The 22,257-nt window shown below is 46.2% G+C and overlaps 1 protein-coding gene and 1 long non-coding RNA gene across 2 annotated transcripts; both read left to right on the top strand.

The window, feature by feature from the left end:
• Positions 1–952: 952 nt before the first annotated feature.
• Positions 953–7,177, top strand: LOC138972027 (uncharacterized). The gene is made up of 4 exons (XM_070344868.1): positions 953–2,101; positions 2,360–3,673; positions 4,877–4,934; positions 7,128–7,177. Exons 1-4 carry the CDS (start codon positions 953–955, stop codon positions 7,175–7,177), a joined length of 2,571 nt encoding a protein of 856 aa, XP_070200969.1.
• A 3,694-nt stretch (positions 7,178–10,871) lies between these two features.
• Positions 10,872–13,987, top strand: LOC138970447 (uncharacterized). Its single transcript, XR_011456947.1, has 3 exons — positions 10,872–11,870; positions 12,239–12,410; positions 13,530–13,987. It is a non-coding gene; the product is annotated as an uncharacterized lncRNA (long non-coding RNA).
• The last annotated feature ends 8,270 nt before the right edge of the window (positions 13,988–22,257 follow it).

The raw sequence follows: 22,257 nt of genomic DNA, 5'->3' as shown, positions 1-22,257 counted from the left end.
ACCCGGTGTTCCTCATTCGTTGGTGAGCATTGACGTCCCTAACCACTACCCAGTGTTCCTCATTCGTTAGTGAGCATTGACGTCCCCAACCAATACTCAGCGTTCCTCATTCGTTGGTGAGCATTGACGTCCCCAACCACTACCCAGTGTTCCTCATTCGTTGGTGAGCATTGACGTCCCCAACCACTACCCAGCGTTCCTCATTCGTTGGTGAGCATTGACGTCCCCAACCACTACCCAGTGTTCCTCATTCGTTGGTGAGCATTGACGTCCCCAACCACTACCCAGCGTTCCTCATTCGTTGGTGAGCATTGACGTCCCCAACCACTACCCAGCGTTCCTCATTCGTTGGTGAGCATTGACGTCCCCAACCACTACCCAGCGTTCCTCATTCGTTGGTGAGCATTGACGTCCCCAACCACTACCCAGCGTTCCTCATTCGTTGGTGAGCATTGACGTCCCCAACCACTACCCAGTGTACCGAGTTGGAGGACAACTGGGTGAGCCAATCGGTACACCCTTGTGAGCTGCAGCCTTTCGGGTAGTAGACGTTTACCAACCTGGGTTTATTTCCCTGTTTGGAAATGTGCATTGTACTCATGAAACCCATGCCTCCCATGTCTGGTACGAGAAGATCTATGCATTTGTAATCCAAGTGAGAACGGATGTATGTCGCCACGTGAACTCTTCCACTGTTTGACAGCGCGACCTCGGGAGGCTGGTAGCGTCACAATTGTCATATATGGGGTTGGAAAAACTGCTCATAATTTAAATAGCACTCCGGTCCTGTTGTTCTCTTTGTCCATACACTCTGTTGACCGTTATTTCTGGTGACGCAGCAGTAAATAGTGCATGCCATCTTTTTATTTGAAGGTAGTATTTTCATGTGTGAATTGTCCGGGCGAGTCTAGTTCCGGCTATGGCCTACACAGGAGACAGTATAAGAGTGAGAATGGCCGACGCATCTCACGCTTGCGACTTGAACACAGCCGTGATCAAGGTCGTAACACCGTTGTTCACGGGGACCATTGTGGCCGTCGTCATGGACGATCCTCCATGCGACTTGCTCATTGGGAACCGTGTTCAGTTTGTGGATGGCGTCATCAGGGAGGTTCCCGTTTATCGGTCTCCCGTCGTCATTTCAGTGCTCACGCGGGCACAGGTGGAGCGAGAAAACAAACCTCTCAAACCCCTACCTGCCGCACGAGCTGCCCTGGGGAACGTGACCCCCACGCTTCTCGCAAAGGCTCAGGAATCTGACCCGACACTAGCAACTCCTCGGGAGCACGCGAAGTCGGGGAAGGTGAAGCTGAGCGGGAAGCATGGGAAGTCAAAGTTTCTCAGGGAGAAGAAGTTGCTTTACCGTGAGTTCAGCAACAGCGAAGGAGCTTTCAAACAGGTTGTCGTGCCTCGCGAGTTTCGCGAGGGTGTCATGGCAACGGCACACGATTCAATTCTTGGAGGTCATCTTGGCACCAAGAAGATCACGAACCGTGTGTGGCGCCACTTCTATTGGCCAGGCATCTGCACAGATGTCCGACGTTTCTGTGCATCATGCGACAAGTGCCAGAAGGTGGTTGCCAAAGGAAGGGTGAGGAAGGTCCCCTTAGAAAAGATGCCGCTCATCGACGAACCCTTTCGTCGGGTGACAGTTGACATCATCGGGTCCATCTTGCCTGCGTCTGAGGACGGAAACAGATACATCTTGACCATGGTGGACTACGCCACTCGATACCCAGAGGAGATTCCTCTGAAATCGATCGAAGCTACACGAGTAGCTGAAGCACTGGTCACCATGTGGTCCCGGCTGGGAATTCCATCTGAAGTTCTCACCGACAGAGGCACTCAGTTCACGGGAGGAGTGATGGCGGAGGCAGCACGACTGCTATCGCTTGAGCAGCATTTTACCACTCCTTACCATGCTCAGTGCAACGGACTGGTGGAAAGGTTCAATGGTACCTTGAAAACCATGCTGAGGAAGCTAGCTCAGGAGAAACCACGCACGTGGGACAGGTACATCCCAGCACTGCTTTTCGCATACCGCGAGGTTCCTCAGGAGAGCTTGGGTTTTTCCCCATTTGAGTTGTTGTACGGCAGACAGGTACGCGGTCACATGGCTATCCTGCGTCAAGCTTGGACGGACGAAGAAGCTGACGAGGAGGTGCAAACGACAGCGACCTACATCGTGGAACTCAGGAACAGGATTGAAGAGACCTGCAAACTGGCTCAAGAAAACCTGGGAAGAGCAGCACAGCGTTACGCGTGAGGATTCGACCGCAAGGCACGGCCGCGCAGCTTCAAGATTGGAGAACGAGTGTTGCTACTTCTACCTGTCAAACACAACAAGCTACAACTGCAGTGGCAAGGACCTTTTGAGGTGACAGCGAAGGTAGGCCAAAACGACCACAGGATCGTGATGAACGGGAAAGCACGCCTGTACCACGCCAACCTGCTGCGCGCCTACATTGAGAGGACTGCCTACGGGGAAAAGGACAAAGAGACAGAGACGGTTGCTGTCGTGATGGACGAGACAACGGATGAACAGGGAGGAGGTCGTGTACCAGTTTGTCCGCTGGAGACCGGTGAAGACTACACCGACGTGCACATCTCACCTGATCTTGGGGACGACCAGAAAGCGGACCTGCAAGGACTCCTGAAGGATGCAGCACGCGTCCTTACAGATATACCACTGCAGACGCATCTGGAGCAATTTACTTTCGACTTGCTGGAGAAGCAGCCAGTGAGGACGAAGCAGTATCCCATGCCTCATGCACAGAAGGAGGTGGTCAGGAAGGAAATCGCCGACATGACGAAGTTAGGCGCCATCGAACCAGCGAACTCTCCCTACAGTTCACCGATCGTACTTGTGAAGAAGAAGGATGGACGCGTCAGGTTCTGTGTCGACTACCGGAAGCTGAACAAGATTACGGCGTTTGATGCGGAACCCATGCCTGATGTGGACTACCTCTTCAGTCACTTGGCCAAGGCCAAGTATTTTTCCAAACTAGACCTCACCAAGGGATACTGGCAAATTCCTGTTGCCGAGGAAGATCGCCCGAAGACTGCATTCACCACTCCATTCGGCCAGTTCCAGTGGACAGTCATGCCTTTTGGACTACAGAATGCAGGAGCCGTCTTCACTCGCATGATGAGGAAACTTTTGGAACCATTGAAGCGCGAGGACATCAGCAGTTTCATCGACGATGTGCTGATCGCGACTGAGACATGGACTGAACATCTCGACGCCCTGCGCGACGTGTTCGGAAGGTTGAAGGACGGAAATCTTGGAGCTAAACCGTCAAAGTGCTACTTGGGATTTCGGGAATTGTCTTTCCTGGGTCATGTTGTCGGCGAGGGATTGCTCGTTCCAGAGGATGACAAGATCCAGAAGATTCGGGAGGCAGAGCCACCGCGCACGAAGAAAGAAGTCAGGTCTTTCCTGGGCCTTGCCAGCTTCTACAGACGCTTCATCCCGCATTTCGCCGAAATCGCACTTCCATTGACCAACCTTACCAAGAAACTACAACCGACGGTTGTAGTGTGGACTGAGGAATGCAGCTCCGCATTCAACACACTAAAGCGGCGACTCACCAGTCAGCCTATACTCCGGCTACCAGACCTGAAGAAGGACTTCGTGCTGAGGACAGACGCTTCAGGGAAAGGACTTGGGGCAGTGTTGCTTCAGGAGACAGAGGGGTTTTTGCACCCTGTTTGCTTCGCCAGCCGTAAGCTGACCTCGGCCGAGGCAGCATATGCAACGGTTGAGCGCGAGTGTCTCGCCATCGCCAGAAGTTCGAGGCGTACCTTTACGGACGACCTTTCTGTCTGGAGATGGACCATCAACCTCTGCAATATCTTCAGGTTGCAAGGTTGGCAAACGCCAGACTTATGCGCTGGGCGTTGATTCTCCAACCGTACCAATTCACGGTACGCGTCATTCCGGGCGCCAACAATGTTGGAGCTGATTTTCTCTCTCAGGCTGTAGAGGAGAACATGACTAAGAGCGAAACCGAGGTTTCGTCTTGAAGAGGGGAGGTGTGACACGATTTAGTGACATGGTTCGAGAAAGAGTCACTATGTCGGGTGCCTTTCTCAAATTGCGACAGAAAGCGCCTGTTTTCTGTCAACGGCTGGGGGTTTAGCTGACAGGGCAAAGGCGAACACGGATATTTCGTGTTGTACGGATTTCACGGGGATGATTTCTGCTGTCGAGGCAGAACTGGATATAGCTGAACTTGATATGTGACAAGGTTAGTCACGTGATTCTGTCAAGGTTGTCTGTGTGAGACAAGTATCGGGACATTCGAAAACTCAGCGCTGGGTAGAACGGTCGGTGTCTTATATTTTCCTGCGAGTTTGATGGACTTCAACGCTTTGACTTCTACATTGATTTTCAACGCGCCGTTCTACATGTACAGGAGGGCTCCAGGAAACTTCAGTTTGAGACCACTTTCTCTCTGCTTACATGCGGTCTGACAGGACGGGTCGTCATTTTCACCGTATAAGGATTCAGCAAGAGGGGGGATGGCGGTATTTCTGTTGACGAACAGGAGCCATTCAAAAGAGGAAGCGGTTTTCGTTTAAATGAGAGTGCTACCTACATAGGCTTTTGAGGTAATAAATCATTATTTAACGCTGTTCACGAGTCTGTGTTTGTGGAATGAAATACTCTCTGTTGTTCTTTCCAGGTTAGCGCATAATTTGCTCTTTGTGACGCTAAAATAATAATCTGTATATGGTTCAGGTGTCTGAAACTTATACTTTTGTTGATTCTATTTAATTGTATGACTGCGAGAGTGGATCGTGGTGTGGTTAGTTAGTTAGAAGTAACTAACCGTTTCATAATCACCTTATGTGATTTTTTGAAACGTGACAGCGAGTGTCAGCATCAGTGTTGGTAGTTGGCCCCTCAGCGAGTGTCAGCATCAACGTTGGTAGTTGGCCCCTCAGCGAGTGTCAGCCTTAGTGTTGGTAGTCGACCCCTCAGCGAGTGTCAGCATCAGTGTTGGTAGTTGGCCCCTCAGCGAGTGTCAGCCTCAGTGTTGGTAGTCGACCCTTCAGCGAGTGTCACCATCAGTGTTGGTAGTTGGCCCCTGAGCAAGCGTCAGCATCAGTGTTGGTAGTTGGCCCCTCAGCGAGTGTCAGCCTCAGTGTTGGTAGTTGACCCCTCAGCGAGTATCACCATCAGTGTTGGTAGTCGACCCCTCAGCGAGTATCACCATCAGTGTTGGTAGTTGGCCCCTCAGCGAGTGTCAGCCTCAGTGTTGGTAGTCGACCCCTCAGCGAGTATCACCATCAGTGTTGGTAGTTGGCCCCTCAACGAGTGTCAGCAACAGTGTGTGGGTAGAGGTCCTTGAAAAAGGAACAGCAACATAAGAGCAGAAGGTTTCTTGTATTAAATGTTTGCAACAGAGCAGTTTCACCACATAATCTTACAAGAAAAAGAGAAGACAGTGAGTAATTCTAAAACTTGCTCTTATTCATACTAGACTTAGCAAACCATTTTATCTGTACAAATTGTGTACTTTAAAAAAAATCACTCCCGAATCATTTTGTTCAAACTTTCTACGCCATTAATGGCACTTCACTTGGAAATGTGGCACACTCTTCCGCTGCTCAAAAAAGGATGCCCCAAAAATTGACCCGAATAAAAACACAAGGTACCATTTAAAAATCAACTCAAGTTCAGGATAGACACAATAATAATAATAATAATAATAATGAAAATAGACCATGTATATAGCGCTTCTTCACAGCTCGAAGCGCTTTGGCAACGTTTACATATGTGAAAAAGAACATCAATTATCTGTCCAGAACAGGGTGTCTTCTTTGGTTAACTTTTGTACTTTGTGTTCTGCCATTACTGCTGATGCTGATGAAACCAACTGAATTACAAATTAGCACAATTTCTTGAAATCCCCTAGAGCATACATGTATGTTCTATTTTCCTCACAATCTATCCCCCCCCCTCCCCCCAACAAAAAATACCCCCCCCCCCCACGTTAACAGCGTAAATACATGTTTTTAGTACTAGTAAATTACTAGTTATTGTCACTTAAGAATCAGGTTTGTTGATATCAAGGAGTAGTAAAATTTAAAATCAATGATAAAAGTTTAAAAAAGAAGTCAAACACTGAAACAGCATTCTTCTTACTCACTGTCCAGTTTTTGTGTGTGTGTGTGTAAGAACAATATGTTTTGACACATCTCTTTCAATGTGTAAGCATACTACTACTATTTGATCCAAGAACGCCTCTTCTTTTGTTTTCCAAATATTCTACAGAATTGTCAATGACTGAATGAGTATCTTATTACAAGCATAACATATTTACCTGAAATGATGTCCAGTCTTTTCTTGCACACCACGTTCACTAAGAGTAAGACTTATGCTTTCATTGGCATTCCTCATTGTCTCTGCCCTTGCTTTGGTAACTGTATGTTAGTGTCCACGGGTAGAAGATGACACTGGAGGAGAGCATGGTGGTGCCAGACGATGGAGACGGTGATGAAGTTTATTCTCTGGTGATACAAGAAAGAAAATTATGAGTGCTTGCTGAATGCTGTTTGCTTGTATGCATTTACAATACTACCAGGTGAATACGCTGCACAGATCTGCAGTGCAGATGATACTAAGACAACACTGTCAGCACAGCTACCAAGTCAAACTTACAACGAGCACAGTCAGTATATATGGTGCTGATTAACAATAACAACCCATTTAAGTTTCAAACATGGCTTTTCTGCTCTGTTTCTCTCTCATGCAAGCTGTTTTATAACCTTGACATTTTCTGCAACAACATTCCCAAACACAATCTGAAAAGTAGCATGCATTGAAAGGAACATTTGATCAATTATGCTTTAGATCTATTCCAAACCTTACCTTTTTTCATCATGACAGGAAACAATGCTGACGTGTTTAGTTCACGTGTTGAGTTAATCTGCTTGGAGCACTGCTGTAGATATAGGGTGTGACTGTGAGTATTCAGGGTGTCAATGTCACCGTATATGAACAAGCCCAGAGGTGCTTGGATTGCAGGACACACGCAGCTCTCATTTAAAATCATGGTACTGTGAAAAATGGATTTGTACATAATTTAGTATAAAAAGTGTTTAACACATGTGTACAGATTGGCGTGCCATACTTGTGGTTCACATGAGTGCAGAAATCACCTGTTGAGATGAGGTGACCTATTTTTGTAAAGTATATCTCCATTGGCTGCTCTTGACCAATGAGAGAGAAGATTGTTAACAGGAGGAAGCCATTTTGGATTGTGAAAAACAGAACATTACAGACATTTGGGGAGAGCAGACGTGTCTCTGGGTGTCTCCACGTTTAGTTGTAATGTTGCTCACCAAACATCAGTTGAGGTCGAATGCTGTACGACTCGTGTTGTGGAAGAATCATGTGTGATTCTATGCTGTGAATATACAGGTATTTATTGAATTGTATTTTGCTCAGTAATATTGACTTGTGAAATGACTGTGAGAGTCATGTTGTAAATTGGGTTGGAAAGCGTGAGCTGTTGTCAGCCATTGTTGAAAAGAGAATGTTTGTATGTTCTTTTGTAATGAAGTCATTTGTGAATGAGCTGTTGTACATACTGTAACAGCATAAGCTAGTTGACGGATAAATGAATAGTATTGAGAAAGAATGGCAGTATTATTTTGTGGAAAAGTTTATCTAAGAATTGAGACTTATGGTAGCATAAACTTTTTACGCAGCACCCCGGTCGGAGTGACGAATGCACCACTCGGCGGCGGGAGAGAAAGAAGAGACGGGCATTCCCTCCTTGGCGCCACGGATCCGTGGATTGTGGGCGCAAGGTTGTATCAGCGCAGGAGTTCTGGAAACCGGTGGAACCCCACCCCATATTCACCACGAGCTGTATTCTGTCGTGGGTGATTTGGATCCAGAGTATGTACCCGCTGAATAGTGAGTAGTCATTGTATGTGTGAATTACCACTGAAGAAACATAATCGTCAGAAGAATTGTGTGAGACGAGGACGTCGTCAACTGTGAATTACGTGACATGTGAAATGTGCGTAAAGTGAAACTGTGTTAAACAGGAAACATAATCGTCAGAAGGATTGTGTGAGACGAGGACTTCGTCAATCGTGAGACAGTTAGTCTCCTACGCGTTTTCAAGATATTCTTCTTCTACGTGAATGCAAGTGATTTGTAGACTGCATGAGAGATAACATATTTGTATTTTTGTATTGATGTTACAATATAGGTACGAGGGCAAAGGGCAGTAATTGTGTTTCAGTCTTTGTACCTATACTCAGAGGCAAAAGAAACGCAAATGCTGCAGTGAAGATGGGTTACACATGAATTCTAATGTCGAATTAATTATTTCGGGTTAACAATAACAAGGAAACGAATTGACCGATACAAAAACCACACGGAAAAGTGTATTGGGATGAGAGCATGACGTGCCATGTTCCACTGAACACTGTTTGAAGACTGTTGAAAGTCAATAGTGTGTTGCTCCTCCCTTGGCGTTGATGACTGTGGCGCACCTCCGGTACATGGAGAGGACGAGGTGATTAATTTGCTGCTGAGGGACCTGAGCCCACAACTGGGTCACGGCAGCACGCAGTTCTGCTGCTGTGCGGGGTCTCCGGGCAAGGGCATTAATCCTTCTTTGCATGATGTCCCAAAAGTGTTCGATTGGGATGAGATCCGGAGATCGAGCAGGATGAGGCAGAAGGTTCACGCTGTTGTGACGCAGGAAGTCCTGGGTAGCACGTGCAGTATGGGGACGGGCATTCTCTTGCTGGAACAGGCAGTTCCGGTGCCTTTGGACAAATGGAACCACATAGGGACGCAGGACTTGATTGATGTAGCGGTCTGCATTGACACCATTCCTACGACCTTGGCCGACGTTCTGAAAGACGACAGGCCCCACTCGCTGGTTGACACCAATGGCGCCCCATTTCATGACGCTGGCACCTCCCCATCGATCATGTTGCAGGATGTTATTGTTCGCAAACCGCTGTCCAGGTCTTCGCCAGATCCGGACACGCCCATCGCCAGGTTCCAGGCAAAAGTGCTTCTCGTCCGAAAAAAGAACCCACCGCCAGTCCCGATGGCGCCAGTGGGCATGCTGCTAGGTCCAGGCCAGACGATCCAGGCGATGCTGAGCTGTCAAGACAGGACGTCGAGGAGGACGCCGATTTACCATGTACCAGGTTCTGCCCACCAAGGCGTCGGCGTACAGTTCTGGCACTGACGGGTTGTCTATGCACCCCGAATGTGTTACGGGCTACGTTGGCGGCAGTTTCGAATGCATCTCGCTGGTGTTGATGGACAAGATGGCGATCTTGTCGGGCTGTTGTTACCCGGGGTGTGCCACGTCCTGGTAAGTCGCAGGTACTGTTAGTGGCATGAAAACGTTGCTGCAGGCGATAAACCGTGGTGACATTTACTCCAAATGTCCTAGCAACTTGCTGAACTGATTGTCTGGCATCAAGTCTCCCGATCGCCTGTTGGTGCTGATCTGGTGATAGTCTCGGCATCGCGCCTGTGTCGCAGAAATGAATGTTGTAACAGTTTTGTGAGTACGATACAGCTTGCCTGAACACTCTGAACACGAAAAGCTGCTTTTCCACATTTTGCATGTGCTGAAAGTTGTCCCCATGATGGTTTGGGATCTCCGTGAACAAGACCTCGCGTGTGACCCAGATAACGGCAAACACGGTTCTGACAAGATGAGACCCCTAAAACAACACGTGCAGAACATGCTAGTATCATGATTTTCTTTTTATTTCAAGTCTATAAAGGTTTAATTAACGCATCCTTTATTTGCGTTTCTTTTGCCTCCGAGTTTAGTTTGAGTGCTGTGTGTGTGTGTGAGTAAAAGTTAGTTAGTAAACAGAGCAGAGCACGCATATTTTCTGATATAGTAACAAATACACACAGACACTCACACGAAAAACCATCCGTAACAGGTACCCTTTTCACACCCTGGCCATAGAACAACACGACACACGGTCCAAAGTTGTTCGTCACCAACTACTTCAATGCCTGTAGAAGCCGTCACGGCGTGGCATCCTTCCGTGTTGATATTATACTCGTGCTGTTTTGTTTCGTTGACTGACTGATAGACTATTGTTCGAAAATGTGTGTAAACAGCACCACAAACACGCCGAAAAAGTGCACTACAAGCTAGATCTGGAATTGCTCACGAGTACGTGTGGTTAGCCGCTTCCTGTCGGGTTCACACTCGTCGTGCAAGGCAGAATATACATTCGGTGAATGCAGCGAAGACTCGTTTCCTTGATGATGTAGAATATGTCGCCGTGCATGGCCTGAAAGACATCAATCACGCAGAAAACGGTGCAATCATAGTCTTCGCGGGTGCTTGTAAGTGCTAAACTGCATACCGTTCACAATCGTGTCAACATATTTCAAACAGGAGTCCATGCTTTGACAAATGAAAGCGTGCGGCACTCTCCTTATCGTCTTGGGCATTCCGCGGATCCGTGCGGTGACGAAAATGTGTTGATGGCGCATGTTATATCGCAAAATGATGCACGAGTCGAGTCGACTCACAGTCTCATTTACGGCCGCCATTTTTAGGATTAAAATTATCTCCCTTGCAAGTAGGGGCGCTTCTCTGCTCTTACCTAACTTAGCCTAAGTTAGGGCTGGGGGGGGGGGGGGGGGGAGCGGCTGTCCAAGGCTAAGAGCGACATGGGAGCGCTCTTTGGCCCAAAGAGCGGTCCATGAAACGCACCTATCTTAACTTTGCTCTTAACCCCATCTTGTCCCCTTAAGAGCTCCTAAGTTAGGATAAGAGCGGTATATGAAACCGGCCCCTGGGGCCGGTTTCATATACCGCTCTTATCTTAACTTAGGAGCTCTTAAGGGGTCAAGATGGGGTTAAGAGCAAAGTTAAGATAGGTGCGTTTCACGGACCGCTCTTTGGCCAAAGAGCGCTCCTATGTCGCTCTTAACATAGGGCAGCCCCCCCCCAGCCCTAAGTTAGGTAAGAGCAGACAGAAGCGCCCCCAACTTGCAAGGGAGATAATTTTAATCCTAAAAATGGCGGCCGTAAATGAGACTGTGAGTCGACTCGACTCGTGCATCATTTTGCGATATAACATGCGCCATCAACACATTTTCGTCACCGCACGGATCCGCGGAATGCCCAAGACGATAAGGAGAGTGCCGCACGCTTTCATTTGTCAAAGCATGGACTCCTCTTTGAATTATGTTGACAAGAGTGTGGACGGTATGCAGTTTAGCACTTACAAGCACCCGCGAAGACTATGATTGCACCGTTTTCTGCGTGATTGATGTCTGTCAGTCCATGCACGGCGACATATTCTACATCAGCAAGGAAACGAGTCTTCGCTGCATCCACCGAATGTATATTCTGCCTTGCACGACGAGTGTGAACCCGACAGGAAGCGGCTAACCACACGTACTCGTGAGCAATTCCAGATAGCTTGTACTTGTAGTGCACTTTTTCGGCGTGTTTGTGGTGCTGTTTACACACATTTTCGAACAACAGTCTATCAGTCAGTCAACGAAACAAAACAGCACGAGTATAATATCAACAAGGAAGGATGCCACGCCGTGACGGCTTCTATAGGCATTGAAGTAGTTGGTGACGAACATCTTTGGACCGTGTGTCGTGTTGTTCTATGGCCAGGGTGTGAAAAGGGTACCATGATTTTAAATGAGAGTTGGGTGTGTCCTGCAATCCAAGCACCTCTGGGCTTGTTCATATACGGTGACATTGGCTACATCTTGACACCCTGAATACTCAGTCACACCCTATATCTACAGCAGTGCTCCAAGCAGGTTAACTCAACACGTGAACTGGACACGTCAGCATTGTTTCCTGTCATGATGAAAAAAGGTAATGTTTGGAATAGATCTAAAGCATAATTGATCAAATGTTCCTTTCAAGGCATGCTACTTTTCAGATTGTGTTTGGGAATGTTGTTGCAGAAAATGTCAAGGTTATAAAACAGCTTGCATGAGAGAGAAAACATTAGAGCAGAAAAGGCATGTTTGAAACTTAAATGGGTTGTTATTGTTAATCAGCACCATATTATATACTGACTGTGCTCGTAAGTTTGACTTGGTAGCTGTGCTGACAGTGTTGTCTTAGTATCATCTGCACTGCAGATCTGTGCAGCGTATTCACCTGGTAATTGTAAATGCATACAAGCAAACACTGAAACATTCAGCAAACGCTCATAATTTTCTTTCTTGTATCACCAGAGAATAAACTTCATCATCGTCTGGCACCACCATGCTCTCCTCCAGTGTCATCTTCTACCCGTGGACACTAACATACAGTTACCAAAGCAAGGGCAGAGACAATGAGGAATGCCAATGAAAGCATAAGTCTTAGTGAACGTGGTGTGCAAGAAAAGACTGGACATCATTTCAGGTAAATATGTTATGCTTGTAATATGATACTCATTCAGTCATTGACAATTCTGTAGAACATTTGGAAAACAAAAGAAGAGGCGTTCTGGGATCACATAGTACTAACTTGTGTAATAGTAGTAGTATGCATACACATTGAAAGAGATGTGTCAAAACGTATTGTTCTCACACACAGTGACACACACAAAAACTGGACAGTGAGTAAGAAGAATGCTGTTTCAGTGTTTGACTTCTTTTTTAAACTTTTATCTGAAACTTTGACTTTAAATTTTACTACTCCTTGATATCAACAAAACTGATTCTTAAGTGACAATAACTAGTAATTTACTAGTACTAAAAACATGTATTTACACTGTTATTGTTAACGTGGGGGGGGGGGGGGGCATAGATTGTGAGGAGAATAGAACATGCTCTAGGGGATTTCAAGAAATTGTGCTAATTTGTAATTCAGTTGGTTTGTTCCATTTCCTGAATTGTTAGCCTTGTCTGATTCATTTTAAAGGACTGAGTCATTGCTGATATACAGAGCTTTCTTTTAATTGTTTAACCCCTCTAAATTAACGCAGGACCTCATGTTTTTTACTGCTGAAACGATTGACACCTGCATCAGCAGTAATGGCAGAACACAAAGTACAAAAGTTAACCAAAGAAGACACCCTGTTCTGGACAGATAATTGATGTTCTTCTTCACGTATGTAAACGTTGCCAAAGCGCTTTGAGCTGTGAAGAAGCGCTATATAAATGTTCTATTTTCATTATTATTATTATTGTGTCTATCCTGAACTTGAGTCGATTTTTAAGTGGTACTTTGTGTTTTTTCGGGTCAATTTTTGGGGGATCCTTTTTTGAGCAGCGGAAGAGTGTGCCACATTTCCAAGTGAAGTGCCTTTAATGGCGTAGAAAGTTTGAACAAAATGATTCGGGAGTGATTTTTTTTTAAAGTACACAATTTGTACAGATAAAATGGTTTGCTAAGTGTAGTATGAATAAGAGCAAGTTTTAGAATTACTCACTGTCTTCTCTTTTTCTTGTAAGATTATGTGGTGAAACTGCTCTGTTGCTAACATTTAATACAAGAAACCTTCTGCTCTTATGACTATGTTGCTGTTCCTTGTTCAAGGACCTCTACCCACACACTGATGCTGACACTCATTGAGGGGCCAACTACCAACACTGATTGTGATACTCGCTGAGGGGTCGACTACCAACACTGAGGCTGACGCTCGCTGAGGGGCCAACTACCAACACTGATGGTGATACTCGCTGAGGGGTCGACTACCAACACTGATGGTGATACTCGCTGAGGGGTCAACTACCAACACTGAGGCTGACACTCGCTGAGGGGCCAACTACCAACACTGATGCTGACACAACACTGATGCTGACACTCGTTGAGGGGTCGACTACCAACACTTAAGGCTGACACTCGCCGAGGGGCCAACTACCAACGCTGATGCTGACACTCGCAGAGGGGCAAACTACCAACACTGACCCTGATACTCTCTGAGGGGCCAACTACCAACACTGATACTGACGCTTGCTCAGGGGCCAACTACCAACACTGATGTTGACGCTTGCTCAGGGGCCAACTACAAACACTGATGTTGACGCTTGCTCAGGGGTCAACTACCAACACTGATGTTGACGCTTGCTCAGGGGCCAACTACCAACACTGATGTTGACGCTTGCTCAGGGGTCAACTACCAACACTGATGTTGACGCTTGCTCAGGGGTCAACTACCAACACTGATGTTGACGCTTGCTCAGGGGTCAACTACCAACACTGATGTTGACGCTTGCTCAGGGGCCAACTACAAACACTGATGTTGACGCTTGCTCAGGGGCCAACTACCAACACTGATGTTGACGCTTGCTCAGGGGCCAACTACCAACACTGATGTTGACGCTTGCTCAGGGGCCAACTACCAACACTGTATGTAGTGGCCACTGTGTAACGTCCCTTGCACAAAACAACAAATTTTATATTTAAAATGGTTAAAGGAATTTTTTAAGCATTTACATTAATTATGCCAGGAACAGTCTGCAGACACAGAAGTATACAGTGGTTTTGTCAATATTAGTTAGCAGTTAAAACATGTCCAACGTTCATATTCTATTTCTATACTACCTGTCAACAACAACAAACTAAGCAAACGCGTTTGAGGGCAGATCATTTTAATGAGGCCATTTATTGTAAAACCAATTATAAGACTGAAAAGGCCATTCATTGTCCTATGTTATATAGAAAACAGATTTAGTTTACGCGAGGTACTGTTTATAAAATAGAACCTACAAGACTAGCATCCCCAACAATCAAATTCGCAAAATCAAGTTTAACGTGTTAAAATCGACATATACTGTTCAAAAAAAGAAACGCATAGTTGCTACTTGCCAAATTTGTTTTATTTTTCGAAAAAATTAACAGAAAATCCAATATTTAGATTATTTGTTTGAAATTTGGTATGGACACAGTTGAATGCACACACAGTTCATTTGCATCTTCAAATCAATCAGTCAATCAATACGATTGGGTGCCGAGGCTGTCAAGTCAGTAGGGGGTGTGACTGCCTTGAGCAGCAACAACTGCCCGGCACCTTCTGGGCATGGACTGGATCAGATGCCGGATATCTTGCTGTGGGATGGTGTCCCACTCCTCCTGAAGTGCCTGCAATAGATCGCGGTGATTTGCCGGCGCTTCTTCTCGCCTGCGCACACGTCTGTCCAATTCATCCCAGAGGTGTTCTATCGGGTTCATGTCTGGCGACATGGATGGCCAGGGAAGCACCTGGACATGGTGGTCGGTGAGGAACTGGGTGGTGAGTCGTGCTGTGTGCGGGCGAGCGTTGTCCTGCTGGAATATGGCATCCTGGTCAGCCAGAAGAGGAAGGGCGTGTGGGCGCAGAATTTCCTCCACGTATCGCTGGGCAGTTATGCGCCCTTGGACGTGCACCAGGGTGCTCCTTCCAGCGGTATTGATCGCCCCCCACACCATGACGCCTCCACCACCATGAACGGGTGCCTCATCCACACAGTTGGGCGCGTAACGTTCGTTTACTCTCCGGTAGACCCTCCTCCGACCATCATGTCGCTGGAGCAGGAAGTAGGACTCGTCGCTGAACCACACGTGTCTCCAGTGATTCCGGACGGTCCAGCGAAGGTGCTGGTTGCCCCACTGCACTCGGTTGTGGCGATGGCGGCGGGTGAGGACAGCTCCTCTGTGAGGTCTGCGAGCTCTCAAACCAGCTTCATGCAGGCGGTTCCGCACGGTCTGGTCCGATAATCGGTGTGGCCCGGGGAGAGCCTGGACAGAAGATGAGGCCGACAGGAAACGATTCCGGAGGTGGCGGAGCCGTATGAAGCGGTCGTGAGCAGCAGTTGTCGCCCTTGGTCTTCCCGCTCGTGGCAAGTCAGCAACGGAGCCAGTGGCTTGAAACCTGACCCACAGTCTACTGATGGTGCTCTGGGACACGTGGAAGTGCCTGGCGATTGCACTTTGACTTTGGCCTGCTTGTAAACGACCCAATGCAATTTGGCGGTCTTCTCTGCTCAATCGGGCCATCTTTCGTCGCTGAATTGTCGTCTGATTTCTTTGTGGCGAACAATCCGCTTTTATGGGTTTTGGAAGACATGGTGGGAGCTCAATATTCCCCGAGTTTCACGAGATTACACTGAAGCATGACGAGTGGTCATGCCAAATGAGCAATTTTGACATTGTAGCCACTGATAACGCATGCGTCACGTGCAGAGCTCACTTGTGGCAATGGACGAAAGGTCGACGACCAGATAAACATTTTCTGCAGTTTGGTGGATATCCTTGTAGCCATATAACTAAATTAACCAAATATTACAAGCTATGCGTTTCTTTTTTTGAACAGTATACTATCAAAACTGCTGAAAGGAAACCTGTTGTGCATGTTATTAGAAAGAAAAATTAAATATGCATCCAAACAGTCAGCTTAGTTTACATATCTTGTCTAACAATGGCGTAATGGCATGATGAACGGTATGTAATTCTTCTGAGAAGCCGTAAAATGCGGTTTCTGGGGCCATTTTAGTGGGTAATCAGAAGAAATCCAGCACATTTAATAAATTTCTCAATGCATTGCCTTCAAACGTCTGGTAATTTATGCTAAGACATGTCGTTAAGTACATCAAGTCATTCGAGAGATTAGGTTTGCTTTTATTTGACATGCCAGAAAGAGTCCTTAAAATAGTCGGTTGATCTAACTCTAAGTCTAAGCTGACTCATCAAACAAATTTAATTTGTTGCTATTTTCAACTTCAAATAAACCAAATACTCAAATTTCATGTACATATTTTATTAGACATGGATGGTATGAGGATTTCAAAGCGAAAGTAATCTTTAAGAAGTGGACTATTTTCACAGCGCTGAGCACAAATAGCCCACATCAAGCTCACTGCTGAACATTTAACTGCTAGCTGCTGAGCAGGGCTTTTGAGAGAGCATTTCCCAAGAATGTTTGTACGCGTTTGAACAAGTGGTCTGAGCAGCCGTCGTTGATTATGAATTACATTTCAGTGTAATTTGAAGCTTTAATGTTTGTTTAAAAAGCCTGCATATTTAAAAACAAATCTGTTTTCTTTGGAAAAGGTACATCTTTATTTTTTGTAATTCTTTCTAACATGTCGCATAACAGCAGTACTAACGTTTCAAATGACTTGACATTTTGTTTGTAATTCGGTACATCTGATTGTCTTGTCTTTCCATTATTGCCCACAATCAGCAGTAGTGATTATTGTCTTGTCTTTCCATTATTGCCCACAATCAGCAGTAGTGATTATTGTCTTGTCTTTCCATTATTGCCCACAATCAGCAGTAGTGATTACTTCGGCACTTGATGGGATGTTGCGCAAGTCCAAGAAAGCAGCGTTTCCAGCATCCAAAAGTCCATTTAAAATTCACAGGTTGGGGAGTATGGGGGGAGGGGACATGAGTCACAGTGGCTACTGGTTTAGTGCGAGGCGCGCGACACAAAGGTGTCGACAGTGCGGGCCTCGACGACAGCTGCTGGTAGAGAGTTCCAGTCCTTCACTGTGCTGGGTAGAAAAGCGACACTCCGATACTGAGTGCGGCAGGTGATGAGGCCGAACTGCTGGCAATGGCCTCTTCGCTGGCGTGGTGGTAAGGGGGCCAGCTTCGACTTGATGCCCGGACAGTGGACGATGCTGTTCGTGATCTTGTAGAGCATCGATAGGCGGGCAAGCTTCCTGCGCTCCTCCAGAGACTGCCACCCAAGGGAGTCCAGCATCCGGCTGACACTTGACGTGTTGTGGTAGCGGTTGCAGACGAATCGGGCAGCTCGTCTCTGGGCGGTCTCAAGCTTGTCGATGTTCTTCTGGGTGTGCAGGTCCCATACTGACGAGGCGTACTCCAGGATAGGCCTGACAAAGGCCTTGTACGCCTGCTCTTTCACGGATCTTGATGAGATCTTCAGATTGCGCCGCAGGAACCCCAGGGTCTTGTTTGCCTTGCTGACGATGTTGTTAATATGGTCGTCCCAGCACAGGTCACCCTGAATGGTCACACCCAGGTACTTGACCGCCTTCACTGTCTCCAGCGTATGCCCATGGAGCTGGTAAGAGGGCTGTAGTGGGCGTCTGCTCCTCGTAACAGGCAGGGTGTTGCACTCTGCAGGATGGAACTGCATGTCCCAGCTCTTCTCCCACTCGGCTAGGCGATGGAGGTCTTGTTGTAGCTGGGCCTGGTTGTTTACGCTAGTCACCACCCTGTACACTGCAGTGTCGTCCGCAAACAGGCGCGCTAGTGCCGTCAGTCTCTCCGGGAGGTCGTTAATGTACGCTAAGAATAGCGTCGGCCCCAGCACTGATTTGTTGCTTAATTAATTCATTTGATAATTGTCGGTAAAAATACCGGCTAACACCTCACAATCGCAAACCTGTTTAATGTTGTCTTTTCTAATTCATGACATGTGTTAGCACAAATCACCAAATATTTGAACGCAATGCGTTAAAAATTGCAGAAATTCAAATGTATTGTTTTGTTTCATTACCCGCTAAAACGGCTTCAAAAACTGCCTTTTATGCCTACTGAGAGGATTACCACATATTTTTGTTTTGTTTTTTTGTTTGCTTAACGCCCAGCCGACCACGAAGGGCCATATCAGGGCGGTGCTGCTTTGACATATATATATAACGTGCGCCACACACAAGACAGAAGTCGCAGCACAGGCTTCATGTCTCACCCAGTCACATTATTCTGACACCGGACCAACCAGTCCTAGCACTAAACCCATAATGCCAGACGCCAGGCGGAGCAGCCACTAGATTGCCAATTTTAAAGTCTTAGGTATGACCCGGCCGGGGTTCGAACCCACGACCTCCCGATCACGGGGCGGACGCCTTACCACTAGGCCAACCGTGCCGGTTTACCACATATACCTACTGAGAGAATTAACACATACACCGCTCAGCATGGCATAGTAACAAAATTGACTGTTTCAGATGCACATTTGATTGCTCTGAGTCTGATTTGTTGTCGATTTTAACGCAGGAACCTTGATTTTTCGAATTTGATTTTTGGGGGTGCCTGTGTTGTAGGAATCACTGTATGTATACACACTTCCTCATGTGAACAGCTTTTTGAGTCACTTGAGAAAAAGTGACTCTATGTAATCGGTCAGTGTTAGTCTGTCCGGCCGGCCGTCCGGCCGGCCGTCCGTAGACACCACCTTAACGTTGGACTTTTCTCGGAAACTATCAAAGCGATCGGGCTCATATTTTGTTTAGTCGTGACCTCCAATGACCTCTACACTTTAACGATGGTTTCGTTGACCTTTGACCTTTTTCAAGGTCACAGGTCAGCGTCAAAGGAAAAATTAGACATTTTATATCTTTGACAAAGTTCATCGGATGTGATTGAAACTTTGTAGGATTATTCTTTACATCAAAGTATTTACATCTGTAGCCTTTTACGAACGTTATCAGAAAAACAAGGGAGATAACTAGCCTTTTCTGTTCGGCAACACACAACTTAACGTTGGGCTTTTCTCGGAAACTATAAAAGTGACCGGGCTCAAATTTTATGTGAACGTGACTCATTGTGTTGTGAATAGCAATTTCTTCCTGTCCATCTGATGCCTCATATAATATTCAGAACTGCGAAAGTGACTCGATCGAGCGTTTGCTCTTCTTGTTGAATAAGGGCAATGAATACATGCCCCTTTTCAGTCATATAATTTGTTTTAAAATAGACTGCCTCATCAAAACATTCTGCCCTCAAACGCATCTGCCTAGTTCTTTAAAAGAATCACGCTTTGGACTACACAGTCCTGATGATGTGGGTCGTGTACAATCCATACTTTCCAAAGAAGGATTAAAAGTAAAATAAAAAGTATGGGTCGTACACTACCCACGCCATCCAATTAGGAGTTTTGCCGTCTCTTTGCATAGTATGGGTCGTACATGACCTACACCATCCCAATTAGAATACACAGCGTAAAATTCCTTACAGAATTCCATATGGGTCGTCCGCAACCCACATCAGCCCGACTGAGTAGTTCAAATTACTTCGTTTGTGTTAAAAGATAATTTTTCAAAAGTTGTGGTCAAATGACTTGAAGAGAAAAACCGGTGTATTTTATGGTAGTTCCTGCCCTCAACTTCCTTGGAATATGCACCATTTTGATCACTGTTTCTCGTAATTTCCGTTGACTTGTGCTCTTCAGTGTACTCAATTGCGATGAAATTTAAAGCCACATTGATTTTCGGGCTGTTGTTGTTGAAGATATTGAGTTTTTAAGTTTGTCTATGTAAATTGAATAATTAATTCTGTGACCTAAAAAAGAGAGGGGATAGTACTGTGACAATTTTCTGAATTTTGATTTTAACCCCAACCTTGTTCTTAGGTGTCCCAGTAGCCTGTCAAATGGCTGTGTGATGTGTCTAGCGTGTTGGCAAAGTGTTTCGTGCTTGTCACCTCTCGCTTTCAGCCCTCACCGCTGGCTAGCACCGTCCTTTTCAGGACAACGCGAAAAGAGAGCAGCTGCTTGCGTCAGTCTCTCCTGCCAGTACATAACCTCTCCACAGCAAGCCCTTTGTAGTGCCTCCATCGTGGCGACAGGCGTGAACTGGGTACCGAAAGGCCCCAGGCTGAACTACAAGGACTCGGAGGTGGTTTGGCCCCTAGACGTGTGGCATGCAGGCCCACCGGCGTGTGGATACGCCCTGGTGCCCACGAACCAACCCCCAACTATGGGTTAAATAGCCGGGCAGGACAGGCTCGTCAACCCTGGAAGGCAGCTGTCCTAGGAGAAGATCACTCCAAAATTAAAACGAGGGCAGAGGAGGCTCACTATCCCTGCAAGGAAACTCCTCTAGGAGAAGGACCACTCCAAATTTAAACCCACGTAGTCCCCCGAAGACGGAAGACATCGGCCATTAGGCGGGGAGCAGACCGGATGTCTACGCTTACTACGACAAATGATTGTGTCTAGGTCGGTGTCCCAGTTCAACACACAGTGACTAGTATTTCTGAATCATACACACTTTGAAGGCAAACTTAATGCCTTATTGCACCCATTTTCGTACCCTAACTAAAACATTCATTTCCGTGTTTATTCATTTAAACGTTCAATGGCATTTAAAGGTAAAATAATTGATTTGGCTTTATCCTCGTATGTTAAACAGGCATGGGAATTGTCCGCCAAATGGCGGATTTCCGCCGAATTTTTTTTTTGTTCCGCCGAAAATGCAAAAGTGTCCGCCGAAAAAATAAAGGGGGGAGGCACACAAAAAAAGCACCGGTTACTTTGGCCTTTGCGCAAAAGCCCGCGAAAACTTTCCGTACTTTGTTCACGCACTGCTACCGCCCGCCTCAGTTATTGAACTATTATGTTTGAAAGTAAACCAGATTGCACAGATTGTGTTACAAGTTACATTTTCCTGTTTGTCTCAACAGATAAAAATTTTTACAAATTTAAACCATATATAATACATGTAAGCAAAATTTGGTACATTTTTGTACTAAAAACTCTGATTCTAAAAACAGAATTTAATGGCAAACTTTGAGCTCAGATGACACCAGATTGCACCATCTGGGTTCTTTGGTTCTTCGCGCCGTCGACTTGACGCTTCGCGTCTTCAGTTATACATTTTCAGCCTTTTTTACAATTTTCAATTCCCATGCCTGGTTAAAGTTGCCAAATTGTGCCTATTCTGAATTTTCTTTGATGTATAATTAGTGCCTAATGTTTTTATAGGGTCGATTTTGGGGGGTACCCTTAATTAAGAGGCGATCATGTAACCCATGTAAAATGAATCTTTGATTCCAAAAGTGTGCCAGATAGCCAAGTGGATGGCCTTTAATGACAAAGAAAGTTTGAATGAATTGACACGGGAATGAATGGTCTAGTGGGGTACGAAAATGGGTGCAACATATTTTTTTGGCAGAGTGTATATCCAATGGCAATAGTAATACCTGCCTTGCATGAACAAATAAAGGACTGGGTGGCCGAGTGGTAACGCACTTGCGCTCGGAAGCGAGAGGTTGTGAGTTCGACCCTGGGTCAGGGCGTTAGCAATTTTCTCCCCCCTTTCCTAACCTAGGTGGTGGGTTCAAGTGCTAGTCTTTCGGATGAGACGAAAAACCGAGGTCCCTTCGTGTACACTACATTGGGGTGTGCACGTTAAAGATGCCATGATTGACAAAAGGGTCTTTCCTGGCAAAATTGTATGGGCATAGATAAAAAATGTCCACCAAAATACCCGTGTGACTTGGAATAATAGGCCGTGAAAAGTAGGATATGCGCCGACATGGCTGCGATCTGCTGGTCGATGTGAATGCGTGATGTACTGTGTAAAAAATTCCA

This window comes from Littorina saxatilis, linkage group LG7, assembly GCF_037325665.1.
Source record: "Littorina saxatilis isolate snail1 linkage group LG7, US_GU_Lsax_2.0, whole genome shotgun sequence".
NCBI classification, from domain to species: Eukaryota; Metazoa; Mollusca; class Gastropoda; order Littorinimorpha; family Littorinidae; genus Littorina; species Littorina saxatilis.
This window is presented reverse-complemented; position numbering and strand designations above follow the sequence as displayed.